Source organism: Eleginops maclovinus, chromosome 4, assembly GCF_036324505.1.
Source record: "Eleginops maclovinus isolate JMC-PN-2008 ecotype Puerto Natales chromosome 4, JC_Emac_rtc_rv5, whole genome shotgun sequence".
NCBI lineage: Eukaryota > Metazoa > Chordata > Actinopteri > Perciformes > Eleginopidae > Eleginops > Eleginops maclovinus.
This window is the reverse complement of record NC_086352.1, coordinates 3,941,549-3,962,077: the sequence shown is the minus strand read 5'-3', so window position 1 is coordinate 3,962,077 and position 20,529 is coordinate 3,941,549. Positions and strand designations below refer to the sequence as shown.

The window sequence follows — 20,529 nt, the reverse complement described above, 5'->3', positions numbered from 1 at the left end:
CAGTATCTAAGGGTCCTCAGTATCTAGGGGATATTATCTAAGGGTCCTCAGTATCTAAGGGTTCAGTATCTAAGGGTCCTCAGTATCTAAGGGATATTATCTAAGGGTCCTCAGTATCTAAGGGGATATTATCTAAGGGTCCTCAGTATCTAAGGGTTCAGTATCTAAGGGTCCTCAATATCTAAGGGATATTACCTAAAGGTGCTCAATCTAAGGGATATTATCTTATGGGTCCTCAGTACCTAAGGGATGGTATCTAAGGGTCCTCAGTATCTAAGGGATAGTATCTACAGGGTCCTCAGTACCTAAGGGATGGTATCTAAGGGTCTTCAGTATCTAAGGGATATTATCTAAGGGTGCTCAATATCTAGGGGATAGTATCTAAGGGTGCTCAATATCTAAGGGTCCTCAGTATCTAAGGGTCCTCAGTACCTAAGGGATGGTATCTAAGGGTCTTCAGTATCTAAGGGATATTATTTAAGGGTCCTCAATATCTAAGGGATATTACCTAAGGGTGCTCGGTATCTAAGGGATATTATCTTCAGAGTCCTCAGTACCTAAGGGATGGTATCTAAGGGTCTTCAGTATCTAAGGGATATTATTTAAGGGTCCTCAATATCTAAGGGATATTACCTAAGGGTGCTCAATATCTAAGGGATATTATCTAAGGGTCCTCAGTATCTAAGGGATGGTATCTAAGGGTCTTCAGTATCTAGGGGATATTATCTAAGGGTGCTCAATATCTAAGGGTTCAGTATCTAAGGGTCCTCAGTATCTAGGGGATATTATCTAAGGGTCCTCAGTATCTAAGGGTTCAGTATCTAAGGGTCCTCAGTATCTAAAGGATATTATCTAAGGGTCCTCAGTATCTAAGGGGATATTATCTAAGGGTCCTCAGTATCTAAGGGTTCAGTATCTAAGGGTCCTCAGTATCTAAGGGTCCTCAGTATCTAAGGGTTCAGTATCTAAGGGTCCTCAGTATCTAAGGGATATTATCTAAGGGTCCTCAGTATCTAAGGGTTCAGTATCTAAGGGTCCTCAGTATCTAAGGGATATTATCTAAGGGTCCTCAGTATCTAAGGGTTCAGTATCTAAGGGTCCTCAGTATCTAAGGGTCCTCAGTATCTAAGGGATATTATCTAAGGGTCTTCAGTATCTAAGGGGATATTATCTAAGGGTCCTCAGTATCTAAGGGTTCAGTATCTAAGGGTCCTCAGTATCTAAGGGATATTATCTAAGGGTCCTCAGTATCTAGGGGATATTATCTAAGGGTGCTCAATATCTAAGGGTCCTCAGTATCTAAGGGTCCTCAGTATCTAAGGGTCCTCAGTATCTAGGGGATATTATCTAAGGGTCCTCAGTATCTAAGGGGATATTATCTAAGGGTCCTCAGTATCTAAGGGATATTATCTAAGGGTCCTCAGTATCTAAGGGTTCAGTATCTAAGGGTCCTCAGTATCTAAGGGATATTATCTAAGGGTCCTCAGTATCTAAGGGTTCAGTATCTAAGGGTCCTCAGTATCTAGGGGATATTATCTAAGGGTGCTCAATATCTAAGGGTCCTCAGTATCTAAGGGTCCTCAGTATGTAAGGGTCCTCAGTATCTAAAGGTCCTCAGTATCTTAAGGGTCCTCAGTATGTAAGGGTCCTCAGTATCTAAGGGTCCTCAGTATCTAAGGGTCAGTATCTAAGGGTCAGTATCTTAAGGGTCCTCAGTATGTAAGGGTCCTCAGTATCTAAGGGTCCTCAGTATCTAAGGGTCAGTATCTAAGGGTCAGTATCTTAAGGGTCCTCAGTATCTAAGGGTCCTCATCATCTAATGCCCCTTTTCCACCAAACCAGAACCGGTTCCAAGATCCGGTCTTTAGATTTTATGGCGCTTCTCTGGTTCCAGTCTGTAGCACCCCTTGTGTTTCCACCGCTCAGAGGCCGAGTGGAGCTCAAGTGGAGCTGCGTCATTGCATCCTCGTTAACGTGCGCTCTGACTGATTCATGTTCACTGTCTGTCTGTCACAGCAGCTGATGCATACCCCCCCCCCCCCATCAGTGACTGTGTTCAGTCTGAACTGACACTGTTTCTTCACAGCGCTGTTCTGAGAGTGTCTCTGGCTTTAGACAGGTGATGTCAGCACAGCTACTCTGACTACCTTCACTGCTCTGACATCCTGTTGTGGCAGAAGCCGTTTTCTACTCATTTGTCCGGCGTAGTTTTCCTTATGGTTTTGCTTGTGATGGAAGCCTGTGTAGCCCAAGTACTGATTCCATCCCATAGCTGCAATAATACACAGGAGAACGTCTGCCTGCTCTTCCCAATGCTCACTAACAGAACGGTGATTAAAGTCCGGTGAGTAAACAGCACCACACTGACCCGGTTAGTGCTGCCGGACTTTATAAAGTGTGTGTGTATCAGTGTGTGGTCGCGCTGTAGTCCCTGTGCTCAGAGATACTGCTGTTACAACTTGTACTCGCTGTACGCCATGAACTGGGGGCGGTGGTGGCAAAGTGGTTAGGGGCTTGGGCTGGGAACTGGTCACCAGTTCAAGTCCCCGAAAGACCAAGTGCTACCGTGGTGTCCCTGAGCAAGGTATCGTCCTCCACACTGCTCCCCGGATGGGTCAAATGCAGAATTCTCGAATTTCCAAGAACGTTATTGCTCAGGTTGATCTCGCCCCTCCGAAGTAAGCGTGATGTATTTGGTTCTTGGATCTTGCCGCGCAGCCGAGTGGAGCCACAAAGATCAGTTTTTTTTGGTGCTTAAAGCCGGTGCCGCTGCGGTGGAAACACAAAAAACAGATCTTTATCGGCTCCAGCTACGGCTCCGGGTTAGTGGAAAAGCAACAAAAGAGTCCTCAGGATTTAAGGATCAGTATCTAAGGGTCTGCAGTAGGGCTGAACGATTTTGGAAAATAATCGAATTGCGATTTCTTTCCTCAATATTGCAATTGCGATTTAATATGCGATTATTTTTTCAAGGTCCTCTTCTCATGTATTTTTCAACAAACACAAGCAATAAATCAATCGTGAAACAGTAGCGAGGCACGTGCTGCACAATACATGACTGTGGCAGCCGGGTGTGGTTAGAGCGCCGGCTGCTGGGGTGAGGGGAGTGGCTCGGCCGGAGACCAGACAGCTGATCAGAATCAGGTAATCAGTCATTTGATATAAAGCATGTTGGTAACCTGGTTCTGGTCTGTCTTGCAGTAGGCTGGGTCCTGGGAAGCCGACACACCCCATCCTGGCCTTGCCCGTCCTGGAAGTGCCGGGGAGCAGTCTTTCGTTTGCATGTTTCGTATGGAATAAACGCTATTACTTTTGCCCAACCCCGAACCCTTCTGTCTCTTACCTTCCACCTGAGCCATCCCGCTCACAGTGGCGCCTGAACAGGGACATTAACCCATCAGATCACAGAAGGAGAAAGCCCGCTGGGCCAGGCCCTCCAGCGTCTCGCCATCATGCAGGAGAGCACCACTGCCCTGCAACGTCAGCAGAGCGAGGCTCTCCTCGGAATCGCCTCCAGCCAGCGGGAGGACCGTGCTCTCCTGCTGGAGCTGCTGCAGCGTCCGGCCGTCCGGGAGGCCGAGCCGGTGACCAACCCCGCCCGGCCGCCGCAGATTGCCCTCCAGAAGATGTCAGCCGACGACAACCCAGAGGCATATCTGGACATATTTGAGGGCACTGCGGCGGCGTGCGGGTGGCCGGAGGAGGAGTGGGCTGTGCGGCTTCTTCCCCTGCTGGCCGGGGGAGCGCAGCTAGCCGCCCACAGCCTGCCAGCGTCCGATCGACATGAGTACAAGCAGCTGCGGAGGGCCATCCTTGACCGGCTCGGTAGCACGCCAGAGGGACACCGCCGCCGGTTCAGGGCCCTTCCCTTCGAGGACGCTGGCCGCCCCTTCTCCTACGCGAAGCAGCTCCTCGATGCGGCGAGGCGCTGGCTTCAGCCGGGGATGCGCTCCGCCGAGGACGTCATGGAGCAGGTGGCACTGGAGCGGTTGGTCGCCGGGCTGCCATCGTCAACGGCGAATTGGGTCCAGTGTCACCGCCCTGCCAGCCTGGAGGCAGCCGTCGTCCTCGCGGAGGACCACCATTCGCTTCCCCGGCGGAGCATGAAGGAGGAGACCAGACAACCTGTCGTCCCCGCGGGCCGACCCGTCCCAGCCCCGAGGAGGAGGTTCCCGACAGCAGCCGCGGCACCGCCTTCCCCTCAACCCACGACCCGGCCCCTTCCCACTCAAGCCCTACCTCATCTCTCTCTCTCTCTCTCTCTCCCCAGGATCCAGCCTCCGCCTCTGGTCGTCCGGACCACGGGGGGCTCCTCGGGCGCCAGGGCAGGAATGCTGGCGGTGCGGGCAGCCTGGCCACTTCCGGCGGGAGTGTCCCATGATGGAGGTCGGACAGTTGGTCCGGGTTGCGGGACCGCCAGTTGCCTCCCCCGGTTTAGAAGGGACGTACCGTATACCGGTATGTATACAGGGGGGTACCCACCAGGCTCTGATGGACACGGGCTGTAATCAGACGATGATCCATCAGCGCTTGGTTCGGCCGGGGGCATTGGTGGAAGCATCGTGGGTGAAGGTGAGGTGTGTGCATGGGGATATTCACCAGTACCCGGAGGTGACTCTGGAAATATCTTTTAGGGGTAAAAAGCATAGAGTCAGGGCTGGAGTTAGTACTCGCCTCACGCACCCTCTGATCTTGGGAACAAATTGGCCAGGGTTTGCTAAGCTAGCGGGGGCTATGGGGGTGCGTTCACGGGAGTCAGGGAAATGTGAGTTGTGTGCTGTGTTTAGTGGCGAATCGGAAGCGGCTGACGGCGACGAAGGGGGAACAGACACGGAGGGGGCCGGGGAGGTCCCTCTACCACTGGAGAGTGCCGGGGAGGCCCCTCTGGCCCCGCCAGTGTTCCCGGTTGAGGATTTTCCCCTCGAACTGTCTAGGGACGGGACCCTTCAGCACGCTTTCGATCAGGTGGTGAGTATTGATGGCTCCCAGCTACACCCAAACACAGCACTCACACACCCACACTTTGTTGTTATTAGGGACAGGCTGTATCGTGTGAGCCGTGACACACAGACAGGAGAGATCAATACTCAGTTGTTGGTACCACAAAGCCGTCGGGAAATGATTTCCAGGCGGCTCATCACAACCCCATGTCAGGTCACCTAGGGTACGATAAGACACTACACCGGATCATGGCCCGATTTTATTGGCCGGGCATTCGCGCGGATGTGAAGCGGTGGTGTGCATCCTGCAGCGAATGTCAGCTGGTTAATCCGCCGGCCACCCCAAAAGCGCCTCTGCGCCCACTCCCATTAATTGAGGTGCCTTTTGAGAGAGTTGTTATGGACCTCATCGGGCCATTAGACCGGAGTGCACGGGGATATCGCTTTGAACTTGTCCTAGTGGATTATGCAACACGATATCCCGAGGCAGTGCCGTTGCGCAATATCTCTGCAAAGAGCGTTGCACAGGCACTGTTTCATATAATCTCCCGAGTCGGGATCCCGAAAGAGATCCTGACTGACCAGGGCACGTCATTTATGTCACGCACACTACGCGAGCTGTATGAACTGTTGGGCGTCCGCTCGATCCGGACTAGCGTTTACCATCCACAGACCGATGGCCTGGTGGAGCGGTTTAACAAAACGCTAAAGAACATGGTTCGTAAGTTCGTTCACGAGGATAGCCGTAATTGGGATAAATGGCTAGACCCTCTGTTGTTTGCAGTGCGGGAGGTGCCTCAGTCCTCCACGGGATTTTCTCCCTTTGAACTGCTGTTTGGCAGGAAGCCACGGGGTGTTTTGGACCTATTTAAAGAAAACTGGGAGGAGGGTCCGAGCACAAGTAAAAACAAAATTCAGTACGTTATGGACCTGCGAGCAAAACTCCATTCACTGGGGCAGTTATCACGGGAGAATTTGCTGCAGGCTCAGGAACGTCAGCAGCGCCTGTACAACAGAGGGTCGAAACTGAGACAATTTTCACCGGGAGATAAAGTACTTGTGTTACTCCCGACTTCTAGCTCCAAATTACTCGCCAAGTGGCAAGGGCCCTTTGTGGTCACACAACGAGTGGGGGACGTAGATTATGAGCTGGTGCGTTCTGACAGGGGGGGAGCAACACAGATCTACCACGTAAACCTCCTTAAAACATGGAGGGAAGTGGCGTCTGCTTCTCTGGCCACCACGGTGATAGAGAGAGAGGAGTTGGGACCGGAGGTCATTATTAACACCGAATTAGCCCCGGTCTGTTGCGGCGACCATCTCTCACCCGGTCAGAGGGCAGACGTTGCCGCGTTGCAAGGGCGGTTTGCCGATGTGTTCTCCCCGCTGCCAGGGCGCACCTCTCTCATAAACCACCGCATAGAAACGCCCCCGGGCGTGGCCATTCGTTCACGGCCCTATCGGCTGCCTGAACACAAGAGGAAAATTGTTCAGGCAGAGCTTCAGGCTATGCTAGAGATGGGAGTAATAGAAGAGTCCACCAGTGACTGGTGTTGCCCTGTCGTGCTGGTACATAAGCCTGACGGGTCAATCCGGTTCTGTGTGGACTACCGCAGGGTTAACGGGGTGTCCAAATTCGATGCTTATCCAATGCCCCGGGTCGACGAACTCCTGGATCGGCTAGGCACTGCTCGTTTTTACACCACACTGGATTTAACCAACGGCTATTGGCAGATTCCCCTTTCTCCAGAGTCGAAGGAAAAAACGGCCTTCTCCACTCCGTAAGGTTTGTACCAATTTCTCACACTTCCTTTCGGGTTGTTCGGGGCTCCAGCCACCTTCCAACGGAGTGCTGCGTCCCCACTCTGCATATGCTGCTGCTTACTTGGACGATGTCATCATCCACAGTGAGACATGGGAGCAGCATATGCAGCAGGTGGGGGCAGTGTTCGAGTCCCTGAGGCAGGCGGGGCTCACGGCCAACCCGAAGAAGTGTGCAGTTGGGCGGGGGGAGGTACGGTATCTGGGGTACCACTTGGGCGGCGGGCAGGTGCGGCCACAGATAGAGAAAACTGCCGCCATTTCTGCCTGTCCGGTGCCCAAGACGAAAAAAGAGGTCAGGAGGTTCGTGGGGCTGGCCGGTTACTACAGGCGGTTCATCCCCGCCTTTTTCGGAGCTGACCAGCCCTCTGACCGACCTGACCCGAAAGGGTGCTTCAGATCCGGTCCAGTGGATGGAGCAATGTCAGCTGGCGTTTGAGAGGGTTAAGAAAGCCCTCTGTGGAAAGCCGCTTCTGTTCACCCCTAACTTCTCTCTACCTTTTGTTTTGCAGACCGACGCCTCGAACAGTGGGGTGGGGGCCGTTTTGTCCCAGCAGGTAGAGGGGGTCGACCGCCCTGACTGTACATTAGCCGTAAGCTGGCTCAGAGGGAGGTGAACTACAGTACGGTGGAAAAGGAGTGCCTCGCCATACGGTGGGCGGTCGGCGCCCTGCGTTACTACCTCCTGGGGCGCCCTTTCACCCTCTATTCGGACCATGCCCCGCTCCAGTGGCTCCACCGCATGAAGGATGCCAACGCCCGGATCACTCGTTGGTATCTGGCGTTACAGCCGTTTAACTTCAAGGTGATCCACAGGCCGGGTAACCGGATGGTCGTGGCTGATTTCCTCTCCCACTCGGCGGAGGGGGGGGGGGAGTCAGCTTTCGGCCGGCGGGATCCCGGCCTGAGTCGGGCGGTGGGGGTATGTGGCAGCCGGGTGTGGTTAGAGCGCCGGCTGCTGGGGTGAGGGGAGTGGCTCGGCCGGAGACCAGACAGCTGATCAGAATCAGGTAATCAGTCATTTGATATAAAGCATGTTGGTAACCTGGTTCTGGTCTGTCTTGCAGTAGGCTGGGTCCTGGGAAGCCGACACACCCCATCCTGGCCTTGCCCTTCCTGGAAGTGCCGGGGAGCAGTCTTTAGTTTGCATGTTTCGTATGGAATAAACGCTATTACTTTTGCCCAACCCCGAACCCTTCAGTCTCTTACCTTCCACCTGAGCGATCCTGCTCACAGTGACATTGCGCAGCATCTTCCTTTTTAAAGCCAAGGGTTCCACACAACTGACGTGCCGCCCCTCTTTGGTACCAAACTTCCAGCCGTGCACTCTTCTGACAAGCCTGAGGCCATTGTGCAACAGGTTCAAGCGCAGCGTTGACTTCTTTCCCTGCCTGCTCGGCTTCTTTCGGCTCCGCTCACTCGCAAGTCACGTGACCAGTCAAATGGCAGCCTTTGCGGTTGGAAAATCTCGTTTTGTCATATCGCGATATTATCCAAATGCAATTAATCGTTCAGCCCTAGTCTGCAGCATCTCAGGGTCTTCATGATCTAAGGGTCCTCAGTATCGTAGGGTCCTTAGGATCTAAGGATCAGTATCTAAGGGTCCTCAGTATCTAAGGGTCTGCAGTATCTCAGGGTCTTCAGGATCTAAGGATCAGTATCTAAGGGTCCTCAGTATCTTAGGGTACTTAGGATCTAAGGATCAGTATCTAAGGGTCCTCAGTATATTAGGGTCCTTAGGATTTAAGGATCAGTATCTAAGGGTCCTCAGTATATTAGGGTCCTTAGGATCTAAGGATCAGTATCTAAGGGTCCTCAGTATATTAGGGTCCTTAGGATCTAAGGATCAGTATCTAAGGGTCCTCAGTATATTAGGGTCCTTAGGATTTAAGGATCAGTATCTAAGGGTCCTCAGTATATTAGGGTCCTTAGGAGCTAAGGATCAGTATCTAAGGGTCCTCAGTATATTAGGGTCCTTAGGATCTAAGGATCAGTATCTAAGGGTCCTCAGTATATTAGGGTCCTTAGGATTTAAGGATCAGTATCTAAGGGTCCTCAGTATCTTAAGGTCCTAAGGAGCTAAGGATCAGTATCTAAGGGTCCTCAGTATATTAGGGTCCTTAGGATCTAAGGATCAGTATCTAAGGGTCCTCAGTATCTAAGGGTCCTCAGTATCTTAGGGTCCTTAGGATCTAAGGATCAGTATCTAAGGGTCCTCAGTATATTAGGGTCCTTAGGATCTAAGGATCAGTATCTAAGGGTCCTCAGTATATTAGGGTCCTTAGGAGCTAAGGATCAGTAATCTAGGGTCCTCAGTATCTAGGGTCCTTAGGATCTAAGGATCAGTATCTAAGGGTCCTCAGTATCTAAGGGTCCTCAGTATCTTAGGGTCCTTAGGATCTAAGGATCAGTATCTAAGGGTCCTCAGTATATTAGGGTCCTTAGGATCTAAGGATCAGTATCTAAGGCTCCTCAGTATATTAGGGTCCTTAGGATCTAAGGATCAGTATCTAAGGGTCCTCAGTATATTAGGGTCCTTAGGATTTAAGGATCAGTATCTAAGGGTCCTCAGTATATTAGGGTCCTTAGGATCTAAGGATCAGTATCTAAGGGTCCTCAGTATATTAGGGTCCTTAGGATTTAAGGATCAGTATCTAAGGGTCCTCAGTATCTTAAGGTCCTTAGGAGCTAAGGATCAGTATCTAAGGGTCCTCAGTATATTAGGGTCCTTAGGATCTAAGGATCAGTATCTAAGGGTCCTCAGTATCTAAGGGTCCTCAGTATCTTAGGGTCCTTAGGATCTAAGGATCAGTATCTAAGGGTCCTCAGTATCTAAGGGTCCTCAGTATCTTAGGGTCCTTAGGATCTAAGGATCAGTATCTAAGGGTCCTCAGTATCTAAGGGTCCTCAGTATCTTAGGGTCCTTAGGATCTAAGGATCAGTATCTAAGGGTCCTCAGTATCTAAGGGTCCTCAGTATCTAAGGGTCCTTAGGATCTAAGGATCAGTATCTGGTGTCCTCCTGAGGGTCTTGAACTCACAGCTTTGGGCCCCAGGTCCTCGGGTGCCCCGCTCTGGTAGAGCCTCAGGAGACCCTGGCTGGCGGTGGGCAGGGCAGTGTGGTAATGTCTGCCCCTGAGGATGGTCTCGGATGAGGAGCCCTGAGGACAGGGAACAGAAACAATGTGAGAGATCGACTTGTCAGCTGACCACTCAGAAACATGATGGACTCAGGATTCCCTGCAGGACCTGAACCCTGGGACCCACCGGTGGCCCAATCAGGGGGCTGGTTTCCCCCCCGCTGCTGTCGGGGGTCCGCTGCAGGAAGTCGGAGATCCGCTGGACCAGGAAGTCTCTATCTTTGAGGTTAGCAAACAGGAAGTTGGTCTTGTTCTTGGTACTGATGGATACAGGACATGGCAGGAAGCTGCTGCTGTCCGCCTTCTCCACCACCGACACCTGCAGCAAAGCATCATGGGTAACTGACCATCACAGGTAAAGAGCATGATGGGTAACTGAGTATCAGGGTAACTGAGTATCAAGGGTAACTGAGTATCAGGGTAACTGAGTATCAGGGTAACCGAGTATCAAGGGTAACCGAGTACAGGGTAACTGAGTATCAGGGTAACTGAGTATCAGGGTAACTGAGTATCAGGGTAACTGAGTATCAGGGTAACTGAGTATCAGGGTAACTGAGTATCAAGGGTAACTGAGTATCATAGTAACTGAGTATCAAGGGTAACTGAGTACAGGGTAACTGAGTATCAGGGTAACTGAGTATCAAGGGTAACTGAGTATCATAGTAACTGAGTATCAAGGGTAACTGAGTACAGGGTAACTGAGTATCAAGGGTAACTGAGTATCATAGTAACTGAGTATCAAGGGTAACTGAGTACAGGGTAACTGAGTATCAGGGTAACTGAGTATCAGGGTAACTGAGTATCAAGGGTAACTGAGTATCATAGTAACTGAGTATCGAGGGTAACTGAGTACAGGGTAACTGAGTATCAAGGGTAACTGAGTATCAAGGTAACTGAGTATCAAGGGTAACTGAGTACAGGGTAACTGAGTATCAGGGTAACTGAGTATCAGGGTAACTGAGTATCAAGGGTAACTGAGTATCATAGTAACTGAGTATCAAGGGTAACTGAGTACAGGGTAACTGAGTATCAAGGGTAACTGAGTATCAGGGTAACTGAGTATCAAGGGTAACTGAGTATCATAGTAACTGAGTATCATGGGCAACTGAGTATCAAGGTAACTGAGTATCAAGGGGTAACTGAGTATCAAGGGTAACTGAGTATCAAGGGTAACTGAGTATCATGGTAACTGAGTATCAAGGTAACTGAGTATCAAGGTAACTGAGTATCAAGGGTAACTGAGTATCAAGGGTAACTGAGTATCAAGGGTAACTGAGTATCATGGTAACTGAGTATCAAGGGTAACTGAGTATCAAGGGTAACTGAGTATCATGGTAACTGAGTATCATGGTAACTGAGTATCAAGGGTAACTGAGTATCAAGGGTAACTGAGTATCAAGGTAACTTAGTATCATAGTAACTGAGTATCAAGGGTAACTGAGTATCATGGTAACTGAGTATCATGGTAACTGAGTATCAAGGTAACTGAGTATCAAGGGTAACTGAGTATCAAGGTAACTGAGTATCAAGGTAACTGAGTATCAAGGGTAACTGAGTATCAAGGGTAACTGAGTATCAAGGGTAACTGAGTATCATGGTAACTGAGTATCAAGGGTAACTGAGTATCAAGGGTAACTGAGTATCATGGTAACTGAGTATCATGGTAACTGAGTATCAAGGGTAACTGAGTATCAAGGGTAACTGAGTATCAAGGTAACTTAGTATCATAGTAACTGAGTATCAAGGGTAACTGAGTATCATGGTAACTGAGTATCATGGTAACTGAGTATCAAGGGTAACTGAGTATCATGGTAACTGAGTATCATGGTAACTGAGTATCAAGGGTAACTGAGTATCAAGGGTAACTGAGTATCATGGTAACTGAGTATCATGGTAACTGAGTATCAAGGGTAACTGAGTATCAAGGGTAACTGAGTATCAAGGTAACTTAGTATCATAGTAACTGAGTATCAAGGGTAACTGAGTATAATGGGTAACTGAGTATCAAGGTAACTGAGTATCAAGGTAACTGAGTATCATGGTAACGGAGTATCAAGGTAACTGAGTATCATAGTAACTGAGTATCAAGGGTAACTGAGTATAATGGGTAACTGAGTATCAAGGTAACTGAGTATCATAGTAACTGAGTATCAAGGTAACTGAGTATCATGGTGACTGAGTATCAAGGGTAACTGAGTATAATGGTAACTGAGTATCAAGGGTAACTGAGTATCATGGTAACTGAGTATCAAGGGTAACTGAGTGTCATGGTAACTGAGTACCATGGTAACTGAGTATCATGGTAACTGAGTATCATAGTAACTGAGTACCATGGTAACTGAGTATCATAGTAAATGAGTATCATGGTAACTGAGTACCATGGTAACTGAGTATCATGGTAACTGAGTATCATGGTAACTGAGTACCATGGTAACTGAGTATCAAGGGTAACTGAGTATCATGGTAACTGAGTACCATGGTAACTGAGTATCATGGTAACTGAGTACCATGGTAACTGAGTGTCATGGTAACTGAGTATCAAGGGTAACTGAGTATCATAGTAACTGAGTATCAAGGGTAACTGAGTATCATGGTAACTGAGTATCAAGGGTAACTGAGTATCAAGGGTAACCGAGTATCAAGGTAACTGAGTATCAAGGGTAACTGAGTATCAAGGGTAACTGAGTATCATGGTAACTGAGTATCATGGTAACTGAGTATCAAGGGTAACTGAGTATCAAGGGTAACTGAGTATCAAGGTAACTGAGTACCATGGAAACTGAGTATCATGGTAACTGAGTATCAAGGGTAACTGAGTATCAAGGGGTAACTGAGTATCAAGGGTAACTGAGTATCATGGTAACTGAGTATCAAGGGGTAACTGAGTATCAAGGGTAACTGAGTATCATGGTAACTGAGTATCAAGGGTAACTGAGTATCAAGGGTAACTGAGTATCATGGTAACTGAGTATCAAGGGTAACTGAGTATCAAGGGTAACTGAGTATCATGGTAACTGAGTATCAAGGGTAACTGAGTATCATGGTAACTGAGTATCATGGTAACTGAGTATCAAGGGTAACTGAGTATCAAGGGTAACTGAGTATCAAGGTAACTGAGTATCAAGGGGTAACTGAGTACCATGGAAACTGAGTATCATGGTAACTGAGTATCAAGGGTAACTGAGTATCAAGGTAACTGAGTATCAAGGTAACTGAGTATCAAGGGTAACTGAGTATCAAGGTAACTGAGTATCATGGTACTGAGTATCAAGGGTAACTGAGTATCAAGGGTAACTGAGTATCAAGGTGACTAAATATCAAGGTAACTGAGTATCAAGGTAACTGAGTATCAAGGTAACTGAGTATCATGGTAACTGAGTATCATGGTAACTGAGTATCAAGGGTAACTGAGTATCATGGTAACTGAGTATCATGGTAACTGAGTATCAAGGGTAACTGAGTATCATGGTAACTGAGTATCATGGTAACTGAGTATCATGGTAACTGAGTATCATGGTAACTGAGTATCAAGGGTAACTGAGTATCATGGTAACTGAGTATCAAGGTAACTGAGTATCATGGTAACTGAGTATCAAGGTAACTGAGTATCATGGGTAACTGAGTATCATGGTAACTGAGTATCAAGGGTAACTGAGTATCAAGGGTAACTGAGTATCAAGGGTAACTGAGTATCAAGGTAACTGAGTATCATGGGTAACTGAGTATCATGGTAACTGAGTATCAAGGGTAACTGAGTATCAAGGGTAACTGAGTATCATGGTAACTGAATATCATGGTAACTAAATATCATGGTAACTGAGTATCAAGGTAACTGAGTATGATGGGTGAATGAGTATCAAGGTAACTGACCATCACAGGTAAAGAGCATGATGGGTTAACCCTTCCACACAGATGCTGATGACAAACAGATTTCCTCCAAACAGCCCCGATAAACATCTAGCACTTTCAAAGATCTCCAGATGCCTGCACCACATACATCACTGGATGAGAATACCTCCCTCCAACTAAACAGCAGCAAATCAGAGGCCATTCTCATTGGAACACCCCGTCCATTACTCAAAGCAAACAGACTGTTTACCTCTCTGAGGGGCATGATCAGCTGACCTCCTGTTTACCTCTCTGAGGGGGATGATCACCTGACTTCCTGTTTACCTCTCTGAGGGGCATGACCAGCTGACTTCCTGTTTACCTCTCTGAGGGGCATGATCAGCTGACCTCCTGTTTACCTCTCTGAGGGGGATGATCACCTGACTTCCTGTTTACCTCTCTGAGGGGCATGATCAGCTGACTTCCTGTTTACCTCTCTGAGTCACATGATCAGCTGACTTCCTGTTTACCTCTCTGAGGGGCATGACCAGCTGACTTCCTGTTTACCTCTCTGAGGGGGATGATCAGCTGACTTCCTGTTTACCTCTCTGAGGGGCATGACCAGCTGACTTCCTGTTTACCTCTCTGAGGCACATGATCAGCTGACTTCCTGTTTACCTCTCTGAGGGGCATGACCAGCTGACCTCCTGTTTACCTCTCTGAGGGGGATGATCAGCTGACTTCCTGTTTACCTCTCTGAGGCACATGATCAGCTGACTTCCTGTTTACCTCTCTGATGGGGATGATCAGCTGACTTCCTGTTTACCTCTCTGAGGGGCATGATCAGTTGACTTCCTGTTTACCTCTCTGAGGGGCATGACCAGCTGACTTCCTGTTTACCTCTCTGAGGGGAATGACCAGCTGACTTCCTGTTTACCTCTCTGAGGGGCATGATCAGCTGACTTCCTGTTTACCTCTCTGAGGGGCATGACCAGCTGACTTCCTGTTTACTTCTCTGAGGGGCATGATCAGCTGACTTCCTGTTTACCTCTCTGAGGCACATGATCAGCTGACTTCCTGTTTACCTCTCTGAGGCACATGATCAGCTGACTTCCTGTTTACCTCTCTGAGGGGCATGACCAGCTGACTTCCTGTTTACCTCTCTGAGGGGCATGATCAGCTGACTTCCTGTTTACCTCTCTGAGGGGCATGACCAGCTGACTTCCTGTTTACCTCTCTGAGGCACATGATCAGCTGACTTCCTGTTTACCTCTCTGAGGGGCATGACCAGCTGACTTCCTGTTTACCTCTCTGAGGGGCATGATCAGCTGACTTCCTGTTTACCTCTCTGAGGGGCATGACCAGCTGACTTCCTGTTTACCTCTCTGAGGGGAATGACCAGCTGACTTCCTGTTTACCTCTCTGAGGGGCATGATCAGCTGACTTCCTGTTTACCTCTCTGAGGGGCATGACCAGCTGACTTCCTGTTTACTTCTCTGAGGGGCATGATCAGCTGACTTCCTGTTTACCTCTCTGAGGCACATGATCAGCTGACTTCCTGTTTACCTCTCTGAGGCACATGATCAGCTGACTTCCTGTTTACCTCTCTGAGGGGCATGACCAGCTGACTTCCTGTTTACCTCTCTGAGGGGGATGATCAGCTGACTTCCTGTTTACCTCTCTGAGGCACATGATCAGCTGACTTCCTGTTTACCTCTCTGAGGGGCATGACCAGCTGACTTCCTGTTTACCTCTCTGAGGGGCATGATCAGCTGACTTCCTGTTTACCTCTCTGAGGGGGATGATCAGCTGACTTCCTGTTTACCTCTCTGAGGGGCATGATCAGCTGACTTCCTGTTTACCTCTCTAAGGCACATGATCAGCTGACTTCCTGTTTACCTCTCTGAGGCACATGATCAGCTGACTTCCTGTTTACCTCTCTGAGGGGGATGATCAGCTGACACAGGTCTTCTTCTCTGCTGTTGAAACAGATGTAGTTGTTGGAGATGAACAGCTGTCCCACCACGTGCATCTTGGCGAACGGCGCCCACAGGGTGCAGTCCGTGTGTCCGTCCAGACGCTCATCCTGCGTCAGCCGGAACATCGTGCGGTAACGCTCATTCTTCGCCCGGGCGTCCAAATCCCTGCAGCACGACAGGAAACAGCTGATCAGGTTAAAGGTCAGAGGGAGTTAGCCTGATGGCTGATCATAAACGCTGAGATACATAACGTGTTGTTATGTTTAATCACAGCTAAACACATCCGCACCAGCCCTTTATGTGTGAATCTGAACAGAGTGAGACCTCTTTAGTGCAGAGACGTTCTTCAGCGTCTTGCAGGGTTTGGGCAGCGAGCGATCGGCAGCGAACGCCTCGTTGTCAAGAAGCTGCCGCATGGCAATGTTGGCGAGCTGCTCCATCAGCTTGAAGGTGTCGTTGATATTGAGGAACATGGAGAAGAAGTACTCGGTGTGCCGGGTGCTGACTCGGACGCTTTCTGGAAACACCAGCGTGGCATTCTTCTCCAGCTGGGTCACCTCCGACCACTGCACCACCAGGGTCACTGAGATACAGAGAAACAGAGGTAAAAGAGATAAACAACCCTGATCTCCGACCCCTGCACCAGCAGGGTCACTGAGACACAGGGAGCAGGAGACCAAAATCCCTTCAGAGATGTGCGCTAACATGGTGACTAACTACAACAAACATCTGACCTCAGTGCTGTCCAACAAGGCTTTCTCCACCAAGAACTAAGGCATGTTTTGCAAGGGGTTCAAACACTAATTTCCCCCGATTAAACGCAAAACAGTTCATATCTTTTTTTAAACGTACATTTCTGGATTTTATTTTGATATTCTGTCTGTCACTGTGAAAATAAACTTACCATAAAAATTACAGACTGTTAACTTCTTTGTAAGTGGGTAAACAAACTTAATTGGCAGGGGATCAAATACTTATTTCCTCCACTGTACCTTCAGGTAACTAGTGAAGAACCTTCAGGTAACTAGAGAAGTACCTTCAGTTAACTAACTAGAGAAGTACCTTCAGTTAACTAGAGAAGTACCTTCAGTTAACTAGAGAAGAACCTTAAGGTAACTAGAGAAGAACCTTAGGGTAACTAGAGAAGTACCTTCAGGTTACTAGAGAAGTACCTTCAGGTTACTAGAGAAGGACCTTCAGTTAACTAACTAGAGAAGTACCTTCAGTTAACTAGAGAAGTACCTTCAGTTAACTAGAGAAGAACCTTAAGGTAACTAGAGAAGAACCTTAGGGTAACTAGAGAAGTACCTTCAGGTTACTAGAGAAGTACCTTCAGGTTACTAGAGAAGGTAACTAGAGAAGGTAACTAGAGAAGTACCTTCAGGTAACTAGAGAAGGACCTTCAGGTAACTAGAGAAGGTAACTAGAGAAGTACCTTCAGGTAACTAGAGAAGATAACTAGAGAAGTACCTTCAGGTAACTAGAGAAGGACCTTCAGGTAACTAGAGAAGGTAACTAGAGAAGTACCTTCAGTTAACTAACTAGAGAAGTACCTTCAGTTAACTAGAGAAGTACCTTCAGTTAACTAGAGAAGAACCTTAAGGTAACTAGAGAAGAACCTTAGGGTAACTAGAGAAGTACCTTCAGGTTACTAGAGAAGTACCTTCAGGTTACTAGAGAAGGTAACTAGAGAAGGTAACTAGAGAAGTACCTTCAGGTAACTAGAGAAGGACCTTCAGGTAACTAGAGAAGGTAACTAGAGAAGTACCTTCAGTTAACTAACTAGAGAAGTACCTTCAGTTAACTAGAGAAGTACCTTCAGTTAACTAGAGAAGAACCTTAAGGTAACTAGAGAAGAACCTTAGGGTAACTAGAGAAGTACCTTCAGGTTACTAGAGAAGTACCTTCAGGTTACTAGAGAAGGTAACTAGAGAAGGTAACTAGAGAAGTACCTTCAGGTAACTAGAGAAGGACCTTCAGGTAACTAGAGAAGGTAACTAGAGAAGTACCTTCAGGTAACTAGAGAAGATAACTAGAGAAGTACCTTCAGGTAACTAGAGAAGGACCTTCAGGTAACTAGAGAAGGTAACTAGAGAAGTACCTTCAGGTAACTACAGAAGGTAACTAGAGAAGTACCTTCAGGTAACTAGAGAAGTACCTTCAGGTAACTAGAGAAGGACCTTCAGGTAACTAGAGAAGGTAATTAGAGAAGGTAACTAGAGAAGTACCTTCAGGTAACTAGAGAAGGACCTTCAGGTAACTAGAGAAGGACCTTCAGGTAACTAGAAAAGGTAACTAGAGAAGTACCTTCAGGTAACTAGAGAAGTACCTTCAGGTAACTAGAGAAGGTAACTAGAGAAGTACCTTCAGGTAACTAGAGAAGGTAACTAGAGAAGGTAACTAGAGAAGGACCTTCAGGTAACTAGAAAAGGTAACTAGAGAAGTACCTTCGGTAACTAGAGAAGTACCTTCAGGTAACTAGAGAAGGTAACTAGAGAAGTACCTTCAGTAACAGAGAAGGTAACTAGAGAAGGTAACTAGAGAAGTACCTTCAGGTAACAGAGAAGTACCTTCAGGTAACTAGAGAAGGTAACTAAGAGAGGTAACTAGAGAAACCTTCAGGTAACTAGAGAAGGACCTTCAGGAAACTAGAGAAGGTAACTAGAGAATAACCTTCAGGTAACTAGAGAAGGTAACTAGAGAAGTACCTTCAGGTAACTAGAGAAGGTAACTAGAGAAGGAAACTAGAGAAGTACCTTCAGGTAACTAGAGAAGTACCTCAGGTAACTAGAGAAGGTAACTAGAAAAGGGTAACTAGAGAAGGCACCTGTCATTTGGGAACGGCGCCACAGGTGAGTCCGTGTCCGTCCAGGTCACCTGCGCAGCCGAACATGTGCGGTAGAGCGTACTCTTCAGGGTAAACTAGAGACAGGTAACAGAGAGGTTAAAGGTAGGGGAGTTAGCCTGATGGTGACTAAAAACCTTGGATACTAACGTAGGTTATGTTAATTCAGGTAACAATCGCACCAGCCTTTCATGTGTAATCTGAAAGAGTGAGACTCTTTAGGAGAAGTACCTTCAGGTACTTGAGGGTATTAGGCAGCGAGCGAGGGAGCGTACCCTCGTGTCGAACTGCGCAGAAGTTTGCAGGTCATCAGACTGAAGGTATCGTTGATATGAGAACTGGAGAAGAGTACCTGTCAGGTCTGACTCGACGCACTGGAAACCCAGGTGACTTCTTCCAGCTGGGTACCTCGACCACTGTACCACCATCAGAGAAAGAGAACTAGAGGTAAAGAAAAACATAAACCTTCAGTACCCTAGAGAAGTACCTTAGAACAGGGAAGGAGACATAGAGATGTCCTACAGGGTGATAACTACAACAAGTACCTCAGGTTAACTAGAGAAGTAACTAAGGCAGTTTTGCAGGGGTAAACAGAGAAGTACCGTCAGGTAACTAGAGAAGGACCTTCAGGTAACTAGAGAAGAACCTTAAGGTAACTAGTGAAGTACCTTCAGGTTACTAGAGAATACCTTCAGGTAACTAGAGAAGGTAACTAGAGAAGTACCTTCAGGTTACTAGAGAAGTACCTTCAGGGTACTAGAGAAGTACCTTCAGGTAACTAGAGAAGGGTAACTAGAGAAGTACCTTCAGGTTACTAGAGAAGTACCTTCAGGTTACTAGAGAAGGTAACTAGAGAAGAACCTTAAGGTAACTAGAGAAGAACCTTAAGGTAACTAGAGAAGTACCTTCAGGTTACTAGAGAAGTACCTTCAGGTAACTAGAGAAGGTAACTAGAGAAGTACCTTCAGGTTACTAGAGAAGTACCTTCAGGTTACTAGAGAAGGTAACTAGAGAAGGACCTTCAGGTAACTAGAGAAGGTAACTAGAGAAGGACCTTCAGGTAACTAGAGAAGGTAACTAGAGAAGGACCTTCAGGTAACTAGAGAAGGTAACTAGAGAAGGACCTTCAGGTAACTAGAGAAGTACCTTCAGGTAACTAGAGAAGGACCTTCAGGTAACTAGAGAAGGTAACTAGAGAAGGTAACTAGAGAAGTACCTTCAGGTAACTAGAGAAGTACCTTCAGGTAACTAGAGAAGGTAACTAGAGAAGGACCTTCAGGTAACTAGAGAAGTACCTTCAGGTAACTAGAGAAGGTAACTAGAGAAGTACCTTCAGGTAACTAGAGAAGTACCTTCAGGTAACTAAAGAAGGACCTTCAGGTAACTAGAAATGTACCTTCAGGTAACTAGAGAAGGACCTTCAGGTAACTAGAGAAGGTAACTAGAGAAGTACCTTCAGGTAACTAGAGAAGGTAACTAGAGAAGTACCTTCAGGTAACTAGAGAAGAACCTTCAGGTAACTAGAGAAGGTAACTAGAGAAGTACCTTCAGGTAACTAGAGAAGGTAACTAGAGAAGGTAACTAGAGAAGTACCTTCAGGTAACTAGAGAAGTACCTTCAGGTAACTAGAGAAGGTAACTAGAGACTAGAGGACCTTCAGGTAACTAGAGAAGGACCTTCAGGTAACTAGAGAAGTACCTTCAGGTAACTAGAGAAGGACCTTCAGGTAACTAGAGAAGGACCTTCAGGTAACTAGAGAAGTACCTTCAGGTAACTAGAGGTAACTAGAGAAGTACCTTCAGGTAACTAGAGAAGGTAACTAGAGAAGGACCTTCAGGTAACTAGAGAAGTACCTTCAGGTAACTAGAGAAGGACCTTCAGGTAACTAGAGAAGGACCTTCAGGTAACTAGAGAAGGTAACTAGAGAAGTACCTTCAGGTAACTAGAGAAGGACCTTCAGGTAACTAGAGAAGGTAA

General features: G+C 47.6%; 1 protein-coding gene across 1 annotated transcript in view; it reads right to left on the bottom strand.

Moving 5' to 3' along the window:
- Nucleotides 1-20,529, bottom strand: part of LOC134863202 (TBC1 domain family member 9B) — a 50,492-nt gene that overhangs the window by 26,118 nt on the left and 3,845 nt on the right. The window contains exons 5-8 of the mRNA XM_063881560.1: nucleotides 16,032-16,290; nucleotides 15,665-15,872; nucleotides 10,028-10,219; nucleotides 9,802-9,921 (exon numbers count right to left, since the gene is read on the bottom strand). Coding sequence (XP_063737630.1) covers nucleotides 9,802-9,921; nucleotides 10,028-10,219; nucleotides 15,665-15,872; nucleotides 16,032-16,290 — 779 coding nt within the window. The remainder of the gene's footprint in view (nucleotides 1-9,801; nucleotides 9,922-10,027; nucleotides 10,220-15,664; nucleotides 15,873-16,031; nucleotides 16,291-20,529) is intronic.